Source organism: Entelurus aequoreus, linkage group LG24 (genome assembly GCF_033978785.1).
Source record: "Entelurus aequoreus isolate RoL-2023_Sb linkage group LG24, RoL_Eaeq_v1.1, whole genome shotgun sequence".
In the NCBI taxonomy this organism is placed as follows: Eukaryota; Metazoa; Chordata; class Actinopteri; order Syngnathiformes; family Syngnathidae; genus Entelurus; species Entelurus aequoreus.
In genome coordinates, this window is record NC_084754.1 from 1,191,472 (window position 1) to 1,212,443 (window position 20,972).

The following is a 20,972-nucleotide window of genomic DNA, read 5'->3' on the forward strand; positions in this document are numbered from 1 at the left end:
TTATAGAGCACCAAATCACAACAGAAGTTATATCAAGGCACTTTGCACATGGAACAGGTCTAGAACCATTCTACTCATACAACAGAGAACCAACTGAACCCCACACGAGCAAGCACTTTGTGACAGATAGTGGAAGTTAACATTACTACACGTACGGTAGTCATGATCAAATTGATTTTTTTCATAAAAATGATCCCTGTTTATTTTATGTCGACAAGTGTTCTACAATGTAAGTTGATGCCTGTTTAAAGGAGCACTTTTTAGTAATAAGAACACCAAGACCATGACTTGATGAGTTGGGTGACATGGATGAGTTGTTGACCAAGACCAACCTAAACTGTACCGCCTATTTTTGTGGCCCAAAACTAATTACTTAGGTCTTGAATACATCACGAGATGCTGGTCAGCCTCTAATTTGTTCATATATACTGTAGAAATAATTTTCTCATGAGAAATGATGGGAATTAAATTGACTCATTCCAATGTTGAACTGTTAAAATAATAAAATGTTTATTCATCAACTGTACAGTCAATGTTTTATGTATAATTTTACCATTGCTCTTGCATATTTGTGTATGTTATTAATAATGGTACAGTATTAGGAACATTTAAATTAGTAGGTTCCACTGTAAATGTGCCTGGGATTGTTGATATTAGGTGTTAAATACTCATCCCATTGTAAGCCCACAGGCTGCACTCTCGTGATTCATTTTGGAAAGCTTATTTGAGTGTTTCTCCCTTCATCTGCTCTCTGTGTCCCTTGCAGGTGGCGGCTGCCATGCAGCAGCAACAACCCGTGCAGCATGCCCCTCCCCCTATTCCTCTGGAGACCCACCCGTTGAGCTTAGTGTCTCCTGTGCCGCCTACTGACCCCATGGTCAGGAAGAAGGTGGTGCAGGACCTAATGGCGCAGATGCAGGGAACGTACAACTTCATGCAGGTAGCTGCTGTGAGCTGAATATGACTTTGATACGCAGTAAGTGTTTAGCACAGATGCCAATTTCAACTCTGGTCTCAGGATTCCATGTTGGAGTTTGACGGTCAGTCAATTGACCCTGCCATTGTGTCGGCCCAGCCTATGAAACCTTCTCAAACCATGGACCTGCCACAGATGTGTCCTCCAGGTAAGCTAAGAAAAAAATAAACAGAATACAGATGCTGCTTCTAGTGAGGCGTCTGGTTGATCAGACTGGTATCTCTAGTTCATCCAGACTCGCGGCTATCCCAACCCAACACTGTCCAAGATGAGCCCACACAAGTAAGTCACTTTACAAACTAGGCTGATTGGAGATCAAGAGAACATGAAAGCATGTTTGACTTTGCTTCTGTTCGTAGGTACCCATGGTCTCCCCAACACCACCACCCATGTATCAGACCTCCCACACGCCGGATTCTCGACCAACAGAGCCTATTGACCCCATTCAGGTACTTAATTACAAGCGCTACCGCAAGTTTGCAAAGGCTCCACTACACCGTGTGTTTCAGTCCTCCTCACTCGCTAAACACTGACATGAGGCCGCTTTATTTTGTAGCACAACTTGCATGGATCATAAAACAAAGTTACACCAACAGTACAGGTCATTCGCACCTATCAAGAGAGACACGCTCTTATGCTACATTAGCTTAAGAATGGCAGCAGGACAAAGCACTGATCCCAACCCAACATTTGGAACATTTTCGTACTTATAAAATGACAAAGACATTTGGTCACCCAATTGCAAAACCTGCCTAAAGAAAGTTGCGGGTAAAGGGTTTATTAATACGTCCAACATGGTGCAGCTTTACATGCCAAAGTAAAGGTAAGACATAATTGACTTGAATTATGTTAGTGGCAAGTTACTTCATTAAAAATGGAATTAAATATAAAGGTATCACTTACAATCAGTAGCTCAGCGTTGACTCAGTTCAGTGTAAACAAGCAGCGAGGGATACTCCTGTCATTCACTGACCATTCAACGTTGGAGATTGTTTCTTCCGGTCTGTGTTGAATAAACTATAGGCATTGTAAGTTAAACACTAACATAACATTGTAGAATAACATCACTTTACCATGAGATCGAATTATGTGTGTTGGAGTTATTAACTCAACATAAAATACCTTTTTAAAAATGAATAAATAGGCAGGGATGACAGTTGATGACAATAACACTTGAGTTTATTTCTACCCACATGAGTAACATTTTCCTCAGCGGGCTACATAGTTAACATTTGTCTTATATTTACAAAAAAAATATGTATTATTAATACTGTTTGTTTATAATAATTATTTTGTACTGTTTTTATAATGTTATTTGATTACTGTTATTTCCAACCATAATAAATACATCAAAATCTTAAAGGAATATCTGTGATTTAATACTTTTTTTGTTGTGAAACCTATCAATGCATAATATTTTTCAAACCGTTATTACTCAGACTACAATTAGTCAAAAGTTATAATTTTTGCATCCCTAGTTTTGATATGAGAGAGGCCATTTTGTAAGAATATGTATTTGTCTGGTTTAATATAAATGGAATTATAAAAATAATATAATTCAGTGTGGATATCACTCTTTTTGAACCTGTGAAAATAAAAGTTATTTAAAATAAACATTTGGACTTAGCCCAAGTCACCTGACTAAAAATACATCACAAAACCTTGGAATTTATGTTTCACAGTTAATGAAATGTGTTGTAAAAACGTGTTGCCAAGTAAAGAACAATCATGTCAATATTTCTCTTTTTACGACAGACGTCCATGTCCTTGCCCTCAGAGCATCCACCTCCTCCTACGTCTCTTCCCCCTGCCTCCCAGACACAGGTTTTCCAGCCTGTCCCTAAAACTCCTCACAGTAGTGGCATCAATGTCAATGCTGCACCATTCCAGTCAATGCAGACCGTAAGCCACATTATTTCCTCTCTGTCCTGTTAGCGGATTTGAACAAGTATTCATTATTTCGTAACTTGTGAAATAATAGAGCTTTAGAAAAAAACCGCAATGATACCACAGTGATTATTAAATTCCGCATTTGGTTCCAAAATGTCCCTACAAAAACTAGAAATAATGTAGACCCTATTGTACCCTTCCAAACACCCGAAAATATTAACAAAACAAAAATGTTTTTCATAGAGAATCAGTTTTACATGCAGAAAACCATGTGGAATGAATATAAATGATGAATGAAATTGATAAATGAACATTTAACTGCACTTACACCTTTTATTGAAGTCTTATTGGCAAAGACAGAAGTGAGCGCAGAGGGAGGAAGGGAGGGCATAGCTAAGTCACCATTGTACTTTGCTACAAGTTTTAGCTGGAATAAAAAGTGTTTCTCACTTTTGTCACCAACGTGTTGGCACTTAAAACTTAATTTGGATTCGTGGTGGGTCTGAGAGTCTGACCCCTGAATTCCACAGGATGCGGAACGCCAGCGAAATGTAACTGCCACGGAACGGCTCTGCCATCCAGCAATCCCCACCGCCGTTCTGTATATAGCGTGGACTTTTACGAGATCTCGCGAATCCGCACATAATAATGTGATTAAGTGAACACTAAAGTATACACCGCGGAACGTCTCGAGGAAAAAGACGACAGTTTTCCCTTGCAGAACAACAACTTTATTTTTTTTCGTAGCAAGCAACAAGACAACAAGTCACATCATCCATGGCGAGCGTTGTAGACACACACAACTCCCACGAACCAAACCATATCACCTGGCATTTGACACAGGACCCTGTATCCGCATATAACGTCCCAGTTAATGCCTGTATCGATTCTATAATTTTGGACTTCCAGAATCAGCATTTGTGTCAACAGGGGTCCAAATTACACCTGAAAACCTTTTGACAAGTTGACTTCATGACCGTCCCCGCCCATTAGGACGTTTAAAAGTGTAAATTACAATCCACCTTGATATTTATATAGCGCTTTTCTCTAGGGACTCAAAGTTCTTTACATAGTGAAACTCATGATCTACATCTTACAGCTACATTTAAACCATTGTGGGTGGCACTGAGAGCAGGTGGTTAAAGGGTCTTGCCCAAGGACACAACGGCAGCGACGAGTATGGCGGAAGCGGGGATCAAACCTGGAACCTTCAAGTTGCTGGCACGGCCGCTCTACCAATCGAGTCAAACCGGATCATTTATTTTGTGTTCGTGCATGACTTCCTGTCCAACGCAAGCAGATTTGAGCTAAATTGAACCACTGTGTTGCGGCGACCGGCAAAAATGAAAGCCATGCTTATATTTAGCGCAGGCCTGCGGAACGTCTCCGCCATGTCAGTGCCGTTCCGCAGGCGGTGGAAACTGACACATTGTCTTGCATAAAAACGAAAAGAGGCCAATGACGTTCCGCAGCCTTTTTACATACTGTGGAAATCAGGGGTGAGTTACCAAAGTAGGATGCTTTGTTTAGTCACTTGATTCTGCAGAATGATAAACTTGCATACAGACTCTGGTATGTTCCGCGCAAAGTTTGGCCATACGAAAACCGAGACTGTATAAATAAACTGGAGCAAAATGTTGGTTAAAATGTTCTTAAAAATAGAATCCTACAACAAGTGGGACATAGGGACCACTGTACTTGATAAACTTGCGTTATAAACTTATGTTTCCCCTTAGGTATTCAACCTCAATGCGCCAGTACCGCCTGCTGAGACTGAGGCATTGGGCCAGCCCAGCCAGTACCAGAACAGCTTCAATCAGGCTTTTAGCAGTGAGCCACAGCTTCCTGTGGAACCATCAGAGATACAGCCAGAACAACTGCAACCCGGTAAAGCTTTTTTTTTTCTCATCCTGTTCTCTACTACAGTGTTTTTCAACCACTGTGCTAGTGTTTTTTTTGATTGATTGATTGATTGAGACTTTTATTAGTAGGTTGCACAGTGAAGTACATATTCCGTACAATTGACCACTAAATGGTAACACCCCAATAAGTTTTTCAACTTGTTTAAGTCGGGGTCCACTTAAATTGATTCATGATACAGATATATACTATCATCATAATACAGTCATCACAAAAGATAATTACAATGAATTATTTACATTATTTACAATCAGGGGTGTGGAGGGGGGGGGGGGTTAGAATATGGACATCAAGTAGTGGACATAGAGAGAGAGAGAGAGAGATCAGAAGGCATAAGAAAAAGTATCTGCATTTGATTGTTTACATTTGATTGTTAGCAATCCGGGGAGGGTGTTAGTTTAGGGTTGTAGCTGCCTGGAGGTGAACTTTTATTGCGGTTTTGAAGGAGGATAGAGATGCCCTTTCTTTTATACCTGTTGGGAGCACATTCCACATTGATGTGGCATAGAAAGAGAATGAGTTAAGACCTTTGTTAGTTCGGAATCTGGGTTTAACGTGCTTAGTGGAGCTCCCCCTGGTGTTGTGGTTATGGCGGTCATTTACGTTAAGGAAGTAGTTTGACATGTACTTCGGTATCAGGGAGGTGTAGTGGATTTTATAGACTAGGCTCAGTGCAAGTTGTTTAACTCTGTCCTCCACCTTGAGCCAGCCCACTTTAGAGAAGTGGGTAGGAGTGAGGTGGGATCTGGGGTGGAGGTCAAGAAGTAACCTGACTAGCTTGTTCTGAGATGTTTGGAGTTTAGATTTGAGGGTTTTGGAGGTGCTAGGGTACCAGGAGGTGCATGCGTAATCGAAAAAGGGTTGAACGAGAGTTCCCGCCAGAATCCTCAAGGTGCTTTTGTTGACCAGAGAGGAGATTCTGTAGAGAAATGTGCGGTGAGATACAGTCTGGTGTGCCGTGGGTAATTGTCTATTTTCACCTATTTGGGTTAAAAATATTTTTTGAAAACCAGTAATTATAGTCTGCAAATTGTGTTGTTGTTGAGTGTCGATGCTGTCGAGAGCTTGGCAGCAGGTGCTTTGCTTTGTAGATGTGGGAAACAGCGGGAGGCAGTGTGCAGGTAAAAAGGTATCTAATGCTTAAACCAAAATAAACAAAAGGCGAGTGCTGCTAAGAAAAGGCATTGAAGCTTAGGGAAGGCTATGCAGAACGAAACTAAAACCGAACTGGCTACAAAGTAAACAAAAACAGAATGCTGGACGACAGCAAAGACTTACTGTGGAGCAAAGACGATGTACATCCGAACATGACATGACAATCAACAATGTCCCCACAAAGAAGGATAAAAACAGCTGAAATATTCTTGATCATTAAAACAAAGTAGATGCGGGAAATATCGCTCAAAGGAAGACATGAAACTGCTACAGGAAAATACTAAATAAAGAGGAAAAGCCACCAAAATAGGAGCGCAAGACAAGAACTAAAACACTACACACAGGAAAACAGCAAAAAACTCCAAATAAGTCAGGGCGTGATGTGACAGGTGGTGACAGTACACCTACTTTGAGACAAGAGCTAAATGTATGCATGCTTGGTTATGCTTTAAAGTCATACCCAACAATTGCGAGAACGACTTTTTATTGTCAATATCAGCTGCTGAGTTTCATTATTTTATGTTTTCTGCTGGTGGTGTGCCTCCACATTTTTTCAACAATAAAATGTGCTTTGGCTCAAAAAAGGTTAAAAAACACTTCTCTACTAGACTGATGCAGACAAGCTAATGGTGTCTTGTTTGTGCTTGGCACTTTCATAAATGCTTTACTTCGGAGGTTGACTTTACCCGTATAATTCCGTCTTCAAGCAGTTCGTGCCTTTCATTCCCAAGACCAATCTGGAGGCCATCAACCGCCATCGCAGCAAGGCCCAGGCTTTGCCAGACAGACTCAGTCCTTCTACAACAGTCGGGGGATATCCCGTGGTGGACCTCGTAACTCCAGGGGCATGATCAACGGCTACAGAGGCTCAGCAAATGGCTTCAGAGGTTGATTCATTTGCTCTCTTTTTTTATATTTTGTCCACCCCAGAGAAGCAGAAGTCTCACATTTCTAACTTGTTTACATTTTCTGTGTTAGCGTGTGATAAGTTAAACATGTTGTCCTTTTATAGGTAATTACGATGGTTACCGGCCGTCTTTTGCGAACACTCCCAATTCTGGTTATGGACAAACTCAGTTCAACACACCGCGAGATTACCCAAATGGGAATTATCAGAGGGTATGAAAAATGACTGCAAAATAATGTTACTTAGCCTGGATTATTTTTGTTTCTCAATGTGTTTTTTTCTTGTTATTGATATTGTCAAGGATGGTTACCAACACAACTACAAGCGCGGAGCTGGCCAGCTACCCAGAGGTCCATCAAGAGGCAGCACTCAGGCAATGAGAACCTGAAAGGCCTCTCCTAATGACTTAACTGCACCACACTGACAATTCCAAAATTGAAGAATACATTTACCCCAGCTCACTCTGCTCTTTTCAGTATGTTCATCTGTGAAATGTTTCCTGTCTCTCAAATCAAAGAAGGTCATGCTTTGATATCCAAAATACAAAATCATCAATCTGAACACAAGAAAAGCTGTGAATTGAATCCGAGATTTACAGAGGCCACATGTTAACAATATTCCTGGAAACTTGAAAGATTTCATAAGTTATTTTTTGTATTAAAATGCACCTGCCACTGCTGGTCCAATCCATGGGAGTCGATTCCCAATCTCAGTTATATTGTCATTTTGGTTTTGGAAAAAATACATTTTTATGTTCAACAAGCTCCCTTTCCTTGTTTGTAAATTGATGTCGCTTTAAAGGTTTCAATAAAGTTGAGTTGCATACCCAAAATTCAGCCTTGAATGTGTGCTATTTGGGATGAGTGGAACGCTTAACTATTATGTATATTTATGGTTATAAGTCAACATCCTAAAAAATGGACTGCTTCATGATCAAATAAATGGTTAATATTGGGAGTGAGTCAAATCAGATTTGGCGTCACCTAATGGTTTAAAAAAATATATAGCTTCAAATATGATAATGACATAAAATGAAAACAGTTCACTTTATCCCGTTTTCAAATATTTGATCCAGTCTTAAGACATGACACAACTACCAGTTACCAGGAAGTGAATTATATTTATATAGCACTTTTCTCTAGTGACTCAAAGCGCTTTACATAGTGAAACCCAATATCTAAGTTACGTATTTACACTGTATGAAAAAAAATTTGAAAAGGAATTTTACCTTTGCAACCTCATTATACTATTGGCTAAGTTTTATATTCATAAATGTAAGTTTCTCAATGCCCGACCTGTTTTTTGTGCCTTTAAAAAAGAATTAGAACTCTACGTTAAAACTCTCTACCTCTAACAACCAAAAAGCTGTAAAAATGATGATGCTGTGTTCCAAATTTAAATGATTTACTGAACTTGTGTGAGCCTATTGCTTTGCACTTTGTTATATATATATAAATGTATGTATATATATATATTGCATTCTATTTTAGTTACTTTGAGTTTACAACCCCCTGGCGCTGTTTTGTACTGTTTTTGTACTTATTTTGATTATTATTTCTCAATTGTAAATGTTGCAATTTATAAATAAAGGTTTATAAAATAAATTTAAAATAAAATAATATCTAAGTTACATTTAAACCAGTCTCCATTTCCAACAAGTAATACCTCCTCCTAATACGGAGAAAAAAAATGCTTTAAGATTTTCTTGAATGTGGCACATAAATCGTGCTTCGATTAGAGAAAATGTCAAATCCTCGGTTATATCCACGGCTTTAGGCTGCACTCAGAGTAACTTCAGCATGAAATAAGTAGCACACCTTTTAAAGATGTGCTATTTGGATTTACACTGCATGAAAACAAATTTGAAAAGTTATTTTACCTTTGCAACCTCATTATACTATTGGCTAAATTTTATATTCATAAATGTAAGTTTCTCAATACCCGACCTGTTTTTTGTGTCTTTAACTACCTCTAAAGGCTTAGTGGCCACATGCGTGGACAGCACCTTTTAGCTCTTTTTTCCAAAATTGTGTACACTACTGAATTGGGGTCTTATGGCCGCTTATGTGGACACTTATACTGCCATCTGGTGGTCTCAGAAGAGTATAACATACAATGGAATTTGGAAAAAAAAAGTGTAAAAATAAGAATTAGCATGTCACTAAACATGAAGTACACGTTTGTGTACTTATGGACTAAGTACATCATATCAAAAGATGATTCTTAGTTTATATTCTAATTAGGGTCCAATAAGCCCAAATAGCAAAGAGAAATTTAAAAAAAGCATGTACACAAACAGTTACCAGGAAACACTCAAACTGTGAAGTGAAGTGAATTATATTTATATAGCGCTTTTCTCTAGTGACTCAAAGCGCTTTATATAGTGAAACCCGATATCTAAGTTACATATTTACACTATAATAAAAACATTTGAAAAGGAATTTTACCTTTGCAACCTCATTATACTATTGGCTAAGTTTTATATTCATAAATGTAAGTTTCTCAATACCTGACCTGTTTTTTGTGCCTTTAAAAAAGAATTAGAACTCTAAGTTAAAACTCTCTCTACCTCTAACAACCAAAAAGCTGTGAAAACCATGATGCTGTGTTCCAAACTTAAATTATTTACTGAAATTGAGTGAGCCTATTGCTTTGCACTTAGTTATATATTAGGGATGTCCGATAACGATAATGGCTTTTTGCCGATATCCGATATTACGATATTGTCCAACTCTTAATTATTGATACCGATATCAACCGATACTGATATATACAGTCGTGGAATTAACACATTATTATGCCTAATTTGGACAACCAGGTATGGTGAAAATAAGGTCCTTTAAAAAAAAAAAAAAAAAAAATAAAATAAGATAAATAAATGAAAAACATTTTCTTGAATAAAAAAGAAAGTAAAACAATATAAAAACAGTTACATAGAAACTAGTAATTAATAAAATGAGTACAATTAACTGTTAAAGGTTAGTACTATTAGTGGAGCAGCAGCACGCACAATCATGTGTGCTTACGGACTGTATCCCTTGCAGACTGTATTGATATATATTGATATATAATGTAGGAAGCAGAATATTAATAACAGAAAGAAACAACCCTTTTGTGTGAATGAGTGTAAATGGGGGAGGGAGGTTTTTTGGCTTGGTGCACTAATTGTAAGTGTAGCTTGTGTTTTTTATGTGGATTTAATAAAAAATAAAAATAAAAACCCGATACCAATAATAAAAAAACCGATACAGATAATTTCCGATATTACATTTTAAAGCATTTATCGGCCGATAATACCGGCAGGCCGATATTATATATTATATATATGTATATATATATATATATATTGCATTCTATTTTAGTTACTTTGAATTTACAACCCCCTGGCGCTGTTTTGTCCTGTTTTTGTCCTGTTTTGTACTTTGATTATTATTTCTCAACTGTTTGTAAATGTTGAAATGTATAAATAAAGGTTTATAAAATAAAAATAATAAAAAGTAGCACACCGCCGGGTCGCAGGATTATGACGTCACAGGGGGTCCTTCAGAACCGCGTCTGGCTCCATGTGAGTTAGTCAACAGCATGATGGCTGCTCGCCTTTAAAACTGGACTGACGATTCTAAGGAGGCTTCTTATCGACAAACGGTAATAATAATTCATTACTTTGTCGTGATACTCAATGACATATGCTATTTGTAACCGAACGGACGACGAGACGTTCTTACCACTATCTACATTGTCTTTAATGAAATGGTAACGCCTGTGTTGTGTGATTATTTTGTAGTAGTTGTAAGAGAAATAGTTCCTCTTAAATCAAGAATGTGTTTTGTTTGCTTGTTTTTTCACCTATACATTATAACGTATACCTTCTATGCAATGTGTATTTAAATTGCTGTGCTGTATTTTCTTGTTTTTATATGCACAGTTTGATTTTGTTTATTCATGTGTGTTTTTGAGAGGTTGTAGCTTAAAGAACATTACTATTTTTTTATTGGTTGGGATTTTGTTGTTGAATTGTGGCATCAGGCCCTTCCTTAAATGCTGCAATATTGCCCACGTCAGTGTTTTTCAACCACTGTGCCGCGGCACGCTATCTAATTTCACCTAATTGGGTTAAAAATAATTTTTGCAAACCAGTATATATATATATGTGTACAGCTCTGGTAATGGCTACATTCGCACCCACCTGCACAAATGTACTTCAAAATGTAACAATCAAAATAAATATGACTTTTTTTTTGTTTACTAGGGCATGCATATATAATATGCATTAGTTTGACAATTCAAAATCAACGATAATAAAAAGGAGATGCTTGGAAATAGCATAAAAATGCACCAAAATATTGGAAAAACGCGATTTATAGCGTTACTTTTTGGTGTAGCCATCATGAGCGTTCTGTTCAGGTATATTTCTTTTATATTTTGATAAATCATCATATTTATGTATTACTAAATTTAAATAGGTATTGATCAATCTTTAAGCTGTGTGTATTTGATTTCAGTTTGCTTTTGACATCTTATTTAGAATTGCAGTTGAAACTTTTACAACCTTGTGTTGCGCTCAATATGGCGTAACCAAACTAGATTTCATTTAATAATCTTATTTTGAATATTTATTCCATTTTTTACATTTAGTACATTTAAATATTCATTTATAAACATTGAATACATTTCAAATATCAATAAAATGCAATTGCCTTCATCTTATAGGGTAATGTTTAGTTACACCAAGTCATGAGCGTAACACTAAGCTTCATCACTTTGACTTGTAATATCTCTAATTCTGGTGGTGTTTTATGCTTATTTCTTTTTGGAACATGTACTATACATATAATACAATAAAGTCCCATATAAAATTATGTTTCTAACAATACTTTAATTTTGCCTTTGAAAGTAACACTCCAATGTCCATTAGTGGAGCTGTACACATATAGTTATAATCCGCAAATGTGCCGTTGTTGAGTGTCTGTGCTGTCTCGAACAGTGTTTTTCAACCTTTTTTTGAGCCAAAGCACATTTTTTGCATAGGAAAAATCCAGAGGCACACCACCAGCAGAAGTCATTAAAAAACGAAACTCAGTTGACAGTAAAAAGTCGCTGTCGCAATTGTTGGATATGACTTTAAAGCATAACCAAGCATGCGTCAATATAGCTCTTGTCTCAAAGTAGGTGTACTGTCACCACCTGTCACATCACACCCTGACTTATTTGGAGTTTTTTGCTGTTTTCCTGTGTGTCGTGTTTTAGTTCTTGTCTTGCGCTCCTATTTTGGTGGCTTTTTCTCTTTTTTTTTGGTATTTTCCTGTAGCAGTTTCATGTCTTCCTTTTGAGCGATATTTCCCGCATCTACTTTGTTTTAGCAATCAAGAATATTTCAGTTGTTTTTATCCTTCTTTGTGGGGACATTGTTGATTGTCATGTCATGTTCGGATGTACTTTGTGGACGCCGTCTTTGCTCCACAGTAAGTCTTTGCTGTCGTCCAACATTCTGTTTTTGTTTACTTTGTAGCCAGTTCCGTTTTAGTTTCGTTCTGCGTAGCCTTCCCTAAGCTTCAATGCCTTTTCTTAGGGGCACTCACCTTTTGTTTATTTTTGGTTTAAGCATTAGATACCTTTTTACTTGCACGCTGCCTCCCGCTGTTTCCCACATCTACAAAGCAATTAGCTACCGGCTGCCACCTACTGATATGGAAGAGTATTACATGGTTACTCTGCGGAGCTCTAGACCGCACCGACACTCAACAACACATCATTGGCAGACTATAATTACTGGTTTGCAAAAAATATTTTTAACCCAAATAGGTGAAATTAGATAATCTCCCACGGCACACCAAACTGTATCTCATGGCACACTCGTGTGCCGCGGCACAGTGGTTGAAAAACACTGGTCTAGAGCTCTGCAGAGTAACCGTGTAATACTCTTCCATATAAGTAGGTGGCAGCAGGTAGCTAATTGCTTTGTAGATGCCGGGAACATGGTTTGTCGTGATAACAATATGCGGGAGGCAGCGTGTATCTAACACTTAAACCAAAAATAAATAAAAGGCGAATGTCGCTAAGAAAAGGCATTGAAGCTTAGGGATGGCAATGCAAAACCAAAGTAAAACTCAACTGGCTGCAAAGTAAAGAAAAACAGAATGCTGGATGACAGCAAAGACTTGCAGCGTGTGGAGCAGACGGCGTCCAAAAAGGTTGAAAAACATTGGCCTACCGCATTTTTCAGAGTATAAGTCGCACCGGCCGAAAATGCATAATAAAGAAGGGAAAAAATATGTATAAGTCGCACTGGAGTATAAGTCGCATTTTTTGGGGAAATTTATTTGGTAAACATAACACCAAGAATAGACATTTGAAAGGCAATTTAAAATGTCTAAAGAATAGTGAACAACAGGCTGAATAAGTGTACGTTATATGAGGCATAAATAACCAACTGGTATGTTAACGTAACATATTATGGTAAGAGTCATTCAAATAACTATAACATATAGAACATGCTATACGTTTACCAAACAATCTGTCACTCCTAATCGCTAAATCCCATGAAATCTTATACGTCTAGTCTCTTACGTGAATGACATCAATAATATTATTGGATATTTTACGCTAATGTGTTAATCATTTCACACATAAGTCGCACCCCCGGCCAAACTATGAAAAAAAACTGCGACTTATAGTCCGAAAAATACGGTACGTCTTCTACAGCAAAGATTCACACTGAGGTGTGCGGCTCCTTCTAGTGCAGGGGTCGGCAACCTTTACCACTCAAAGAGCCATTTTGGCAAGTTTCACAAATTAAAGAAAGTAATGGGAGCCACAAAAAAATTTCTAAAATTTAAAATGAAAAACACCGCATACAGAGCTTAAATGCTTTGTGCTATATTAACCAGGGGTCTCCGACACACGCACCAGCACGCACTTTAATGTGGAAATTTGATGTTATACTTGCCAACCCTCTCATTTATCCCGGGAGACTCCCGAATATCAGCCGTGATGACACTGTAATTGGCACCCTATGCGGTCTACCCTAACAGTGTACCTGCTCGACCACATGTAGAATGCAGCTTCAGTTTGCTCACGTAATTGACAGCAAGGCTACTACCTCAGCAGCCACACATCTTACACTGACGGTACCAATACCCAGAATCCCATGCAGCCCTAACTCTTCCGCTCAACCAACGCACGGAAGGCGGGGGGTTGATGTGTGGGGGGATTTGGTGGTAGCGGGGGTTGCATGGGATTCTGGGTAATGGTTGTGTTGTGTTTATGTTGTGTTACGGTGGGATGTTCTCCAGAAATGTATTTTTCATTCTTTTTTGGTGTGGGTTCACAGTGTGGCGCATATTTGTAACGTAACAATGTTAAAGTTGTTTGATATGGCTACCGTCAGTGTAAGCTGTGTGGCTGATGAGTAAGTATGCTTTGCTGTCCCCTGTGTGTGCAAGTAATAACAACATGTAGCTGGACTGGCACGCTATATGTAAATGCTATAGAGGACAATTACTGCAGTGCAATTAGGGCACGCCCTTTATTTAGTAATTAGAGTGTAAATAGGATTATTTCTTCCCTGGGAATAATCTATGAGAGACACTGAGATCCATAAATCTCCTGGGAAAATCGGGGGGGTCGGCATGTATGTAGCTGAGCCGCATCAGAGTGGTCAAGGAGCCGCATGCGGCTCCGGAGCCGCGGGTTGCCGACCCCTGTTCTAGTGGTACACCAAAGAGTCAATTAAATATTCCAACACAGTGTTACTGTTCAAACTGTGTGTAATGTTTCCGTGGCCAAAAATATTAATTATACTTAAATAAAACCTCTGCCTTATTTTTAATTATTAATTCTCTCTGAAGAAACGATCATTAAATGAAATCCAGGTCAAAATTAATCAAAATAAAATAGCGCAGGTAAAGGAATTTCAAATATTTGGGTGTTATTTTGGACCCGAAGCTAAAATTTGATGGACCTATTATAAAAATTACTAAGATTATAAAAAGAAATATAAACTGTTTCAGGCTTATTATTAGACCTTGTTTATCTGTTCAAGCTGCACAAGTTTACATGCATGCAATGATTTTATCCCATATGTCTTATTGTGCCATGGTCTGGGGACAGGCCACGAGATGTGTAGTGAAGCCCCTGTTGTCATTATCTAAAGGGAGTGGTTTTTTGATTGACTGATTGAAACTTTTATTAGTAGATTGCACAGTACAGTACATATTCCGTACAGTTGACCACTAAATGGTAACACCCCAATAAGTTTTTCAACTTGTTTAAGTCGCGGTACACGTTTATCAATTCATGGTAATAGCTCTGTTTGTAGAGTGGACGTGCCAGCAACTTGAGGGTTCCAGGTTCGATCCTCTCTTCCGCCATCCTCGTCACTGACGTTGTGTCCTCGGGCAAGACACTTTACCCACCTGCTCCCAGTGTCACCCACACTGGTTTAAATGTAACTTAGATATTAGCAGGGTTTCCCACACATTCATTTATTTGTGGCGGCCCGCGACGAAAGAATTACGTCCGCCACAAATTAAAAAAATTTTAAAAAATGTTTTATTTATTTATTTATTTTTTTGTCCTGTCCAGCTTCTCAGGCAAATCATATAGTAGATGTAGATGCCCATATAGGCTGTTCACATTTACTTTACAAAAGAGAAGTGTAGGATACTTCTCTTGTTGCCTTATTTGTATTTGACTTTATTAAATGTATTTATATTAGAAACACAACATGTGTATATAACAAAGGGTGCAAAGTCTGCAGGCAGTAGGAAACACATGGTTAAGTGTAGGGAGTAAAACTGATGGCAGTCTAAAGTTCAAGATTTTTGGAGCTCTTTGTTCAGTGGATCAGATGTTTGATGAAGCTCTGTGTCTATCTACCACCACTACTGTTTTCTGTTTATTTGTTACTGACTGTGGCAGGACACCTCTGCCTCTGTTTCACTTTATGTTGCTGGTAAATAATATGCTTGTAGTAGTAGGCTAAAGTTAAATGATTTAGTATGCACTAATTAAAGGGGCAGAGCTTTAAGAGACATTTTAGCTTTTATATTTTATAAGATATATTTTTTGTAAGAACCACAATTAATAAATATATTTCAGTGAATAACTTATTGTTCAAATCTGTATATAAATATGTACATTGTTGTAATTATATTGTAAAATGGATGGATGGGTGGATGGATCTACGTTTAAAGCAAAACTGTTATTATTAATTAGTAAGTATACATTTTTTGAGCCTTTTTAGAGAAAATCAAATCATTGTAGTAAATTATGCAAATTACTTGATGATGTCATGGTGACCACGCCCATAGCCACGCCCCCACCGCCACAGGTATCTTGGCAGTTTATGGGAAACACTGATTAGGTTTCACTATGTAAAGCGCTTTGAGTCACTAGAGAAAAGCGCTATATAAATATACTTCACTTCACCTAATTCACTAAACAAACACTAAAGATATTTGACCAAAAACCAATGACGCATCATCACTGCCATATTACCCAAAAATCTAACATGATGAGTTTTGGTAATTTTATAAATTTCTCATTTTTAAAAGCTATTTTTAAGTGTCTTAGTGGATTAGTCCCTGATGTGATGTGTCAAGAAATACAAAGATACAGTAGTGAAGGTGTGCAGACTCCAGCTGCCTTCCAACTGAAAAAGTGACTTAAAGAAAATCAGAAGTGTGAGCACTAGAACTGGGTGCACTAATGGACAAATGAGGCCAATTATTTCCAATGGGTTTTTATTTTTGTACTTGTCCTAATCCTTTTTGTATGTGTTTAACACTTTTCTCTACTTTTTTTTTGTTTTAAAAGCCTAACCAGGGACAAGGGTTGCACATTAGCCTGTGGCTCAAAGTCTTATGTACTTTGACATCGGTTACCTATGGGTAGCAATGTTTAATTGTACTGTCCCTGTCAAACAAATGCATAAATAAATACAAATAAAATATTTACTACGCTACTGTATTTTAATGTTGCTAATTGTGCTGGTACTTGGAGAGCAAAGTCTTTTCTGAGGTGGTACTTTGTGGAAAAAGTTCGAGACCCACTTTTCTGCAGTCTTAGTCGGTTTTCATTAATAATGGTAAATGGGTTATACTTGTATAGCGCTTTTCTACCTTCAAGGTACTCAAAGCGCTTTGACACTATTTCCACATTCACACACACATTCACACACTGATGGCGGGAGCTGCCATGCAAGGCCCTAACCACCACCCATCAGGAGCAAGGGTGACGTGTCTTGCTCAAGGACACAACCGACGTGACGAGGTTGGTAGTAGGTGGGGATCGAACCGGGAACCCTCGGGTTGCTGGCACGGCCACTCTCCCAACTGCGCCACGCCGTCCCGTAAGGTCAGACGAAAATCAAATTGTAGTTTTTCCTATTATTCTGTTCCAGACACCTCAATGAATGTTGACTAACTTGACTCTAACCCCATTTTTTTTTAGAGAATATTGTAATTTTACATGCAAAGAACAATGCACAATATATATATATATATATATATATATATATATATATATATATATATATATATATATATATATATATATATATATATATATATATATATATATATATATATATATATATATACACTAGCGTTCAAAAGTTTGGGGTCACATGTAAATGTCCTTATTTTTGAAGGAAAAGCACTGTACTTTTCAATGAAGATAACTTTAAACTAGTCTTAACTTGAAAGAAATACACTCTATACATTGCTAATGTGGTAAATGACTATTCTAGCTGCAAATGTCTGCTTTTTGGTGCAATATCTACATAGGTGTATAGAGGCCCATTTCCAGCAACTATCACTCCAGTGTTCTAATGGTACAATGTGTTTGCTCATTGGCTCAGAAGGCTAATTGATGATTAGAAAACCCTTGTGCAATCATGTTCACACATCTGAAAACACTTTAGCTCGTTACAGAAGCTACAAAACTGACCTTCCTTTGAGCAGATTGAGTTTCTGGAGCATCACATTTGTGGGGTCAATTAAACGCTCAAAATGGCCAGAAAAAGAGAACTTTCATCTGAAACTCGACAGTCTATTCTTGTTCTTAGAAATGAAGGCTGTTCCACTAAATTGTTTGGGTGACCCCAAACTTTTGAACGGTAGTGTATATATTTGTAAATTAATCACAAATTAAACTGATAAATTAACGTTTATGATTACACTTATTGGGGAAGGCTGCGATGAGCAGAGCGGGAGGATGGAAGGTGGAAGCCGCGCGGATGTACTAAGTGCCTTTGTACTTTGCAATTAGTTATTTTTTCAATTCAATAATGTTAATCACTCCCTTTATCAAAGTGCTTACTTGACACTTTTTTTTCATGGTAGCTTATTTTGCATCGGTACTCAATAAAAAAGCCCAGAGACTGATTCACAAATAAGGATTTTGTCTTTAGGAACTTGATTCCGGGAGATTATACGGACTAGTTTGTTACGATACATGAGGTGTAAGGCTGAAACGACGCGTCGACGTAGTCGACGTCATCGGTTACGTAAATACGTCGACGCCGTTTTTGTGCGTCGACGAGTCGCATATTTACGTCACACTACCGTCATGGCGGACCGCGGTGCGAGTGAGGGGGAAAAAGCACGCCAAAAGTGGTCAAAAGTGTGGGAGTATTTCAATAAACGGCCTAATAATGTTGTTGTATGCACACTGTGTGGAGCGGAAATGGCCTATCTTAGCAGCACAACGGCTATGAACGAACATTTGAAAAGAAAACCATCAACTAGTCAATCGTCCGCGTTAGCATACGTTGTCATCATTACACAAAAACATGAATGTGTCATTTGTATCTGCTAGGGGTGTAACGGTACGTGTTTTGTATTGAACCGTTTCGGTACGGGGCTTTCGGTTCGGTACGGGGGTGTACCGAACGAGTTTCTAAGCTAAAGCTAAAGTCTTAACAAGCTGCTTTGCTCCTTCTGCCTCTGTCTCAGCACACAGCATTGTCCCACCCACACAACCATCTGATTGGTACACACGTAGCATTGTCCCACCCACACAACCATCTGATTGGTACACACGAAGCATTATCAGCCAATCAGCAGTGCGTATTCATAGCGCATGTAGTCAGCGCTTCAGCGTGGAGCAGATAGGTGTTTAGCAGGTGAGCATCAGGCAGCGGACTCTCCCCAAATGATAATAAACACCTCCCAGTCAACTACTAGTAACATAACTATGAGCCCGTTGACCTTCTAGAAACTTCAACTGCAGCTCAGCTCACTCGCAGTCCTGGCTTGAGGTGAAGGCTAATTACCTCTCAGTTCCAGCCACATCGACCCCTTCTGAGCGCCTATTTTCAGCTGCTGGGAATATTGTAAACAAGAAAAGAACCAGAGCATGTAGACATGCTAACCTTTCTTCGTTACAGCTGTTAGTCACTCACTGGAATGAGTAGAATTGGTTATTGTGTACTGTGTTGGACTGGATGTTTATTTTGCACATTTTAAAAGCAATACTTAATGTTTACAGTGCTCCAGAATATTTAGATTGGCACTTTTTTGTATTGGATGTTTATCTTTATTTTTGCACATTTTAGCAAATAAGCAATACTTTCACTTTTGTTGAAATGTTTACACTGTTGTTACAGAATATTTCGTTTTGCACTTTTTTGTATTGGATGTTTATCTTTATTTTTGCACATTTTAAAGCAAAATAAGCAATACTTTTACTTTTGAAATGCTTATACTATTGCAGAATATTAAGATTTGCACTGGATGTTGACTTTTATATTTGCACATTAAAAAGCAAATAAGATACTTTTAATTTTGTTGAATGTTAAAAGTTTTAAATGTTTACATTGTTACAGAATATTTAGTCATGTTGTTGTCAATGTTGACTGAGTGGCTATACTTCTTTTTTTTGTAAATAAAACCATGCCTTTTGAAAAAACTGGCCTACATTTATTTTTTCATCTTCATTTTGAATAAAATAAAATAAAAAATAATCGGTAAAAGGAAAAATAATCTATAGGTTAATCGAAATTTTTTTATCTATAGATTAACCGATTAACCGAAAAAAATTATCTATAGATTAATCGATAGAAAAATAATCGTTAGCTGCAGCCTTAATGAGGTGTGCGAAAACTGAAGCAAAAATGTCATCATACGAATACTTGTTGAGGTAGCAAAGTGTCATCTCTGGATATTTTTTTACCAGGAAAAAAATGGCAACTGTTCGCAAGAAGGTTGACAACAGGATTCGTGTCCAGATAGAGAATGGAGTCGCTCTGCAGCATCGTACCATGTTTGTGGTGGTGGGAGACCAAGGGAGGAATCAGGTAACGTTCCGCTGCCTTTCCTGTCCTTTTGGTTGTTTGCACTGAGCAGAACAGCAATCTATTTGGTTTGTGTTCCAGGTGGTGATTCTGCATCACATGCTGTCCAAAGCTAGCGTCCGAGCACGGCCGTCCGTTCTGTGGTGCTACAAGAAAGAACTCGCCTTTAGCAGGTGAATAGATTGTAAACGTCCTCACTTTTCATGTGTTCGCTTCTCAAATAATGACCGGGCGTGTGTCGGAGCAGTAATCGTAAGAAGCGGATGAAGCAGCTGCAGAAGAAAATCAAAACTGGCACACTGAATCTGAACCAGGATGACCCCTTTGAGCTTTTCGTTGCCGCTACCAACATCCGCTACTGTTACTACAACGAGACACACAAGATACTTGGAAACACGTTCGGCATGTGCGTCATACAGGTGAGTTTTTCTGCTTACACCACCAAACTTTTGGAAAAAAACTCCTCAAAATGCTTTGCCGGAACTGATTCAGGGATTTTGAGTCATTCTTTAAAATTATGTTCAAATGTTTCCTCATATAATGGATTCATTTACATTAACACACACATTTTGACAGCTTTCGTATATACCGTATTTTTCGGACTATAAGTTGCTCCGGAATATAAGTTGCACCGGCCGAAAATGCACAATAAAGACAGAAAAAACATATATAAGTCGCACTGGAGTATAAGTCGCATTTTTGGGGAAATGTATTTGATAAAAGCCAACAGCAAGAATAGACATTTGAAAGGCAATTTAAAATGTCTAAAGAATAGTGAACAACAGGCTGAATAAGTGTACGTTATATGAGGCATAAATAACCAACTT

General features: G+C 38.0%; 2 protein-coding genes across 2 annotated transcripts in view; both read left to right on the top strand.

The window, feature by feature from the left end:
- The window catches only part of caprin1b (cell cycle associated protein 1b), a 37,262-nt gene extending 29,582 nt beyond the window's left edge, over nt 1–7,680 (top strand). Inside the window, exons 11-19 of the mRNA XM_062035703.1 lie at nt 767–940; nt 1,019–1,124; nt 1,203–1,258; nt 1,336–1,425; nt 2,732–2,878; nt 4,603–4,753; nt 6,649–6,828; nt 6,954–7,060; nt 7,150–7,680. Coding sequence (XP_061891687.1) covers nt 767–940; nt 1,019–1,124; nt 1,203–1,258; nt 1,336–1,425; nt 2,732–2,878; nt 4,603–4,753; nt 6,649–6,828; nt 6,954–7,060; nt 7,150–7,236 — 1,098 coding nt within the window. The 3' untranslated portion in view covers nt 7,237–7,680. The remainder of the gene's footprint in view (nt 1–766; nt 941–1,018; nt 1,125–1,202; nt 1,259–1,335; nt 1,426–2,731; nt 2,879–4,602; nt 4,754–6,648; nt 6,829–6,953; nt 7,061–7,149) is intronic.
- Nucleotides 7,681–10,364: 2,684 nt separating this feature from the next.
- nat10 (N-acetyltransferase 10) overlaps nt 10,365–20,972 on the top strand; it is a 59,054-nt gene continuing 48,446 nt past the window's right edge. Inside the window, exons 1-4 of the mRNA XM_062035176.1 lie at nt 10,365–10,494; nt 20,030–20,148; nt 20,227–20,318; nt 20,393–20,564. Coding sequence (XP_061891160.1) covers nt 20,035–20,148; nt 20,227–20,318; nt 20,393–20,564 — 378 coding nt within the window. The 5' untranslated portion in view covers nt 10,365–10,494; nt 20,030–20,034. The remainder of the gene's footprint in view (nt 10,495–20,029; nt 20,149–20,226; nt 20,319–20,392; nt 20,565–20,972) is intronic.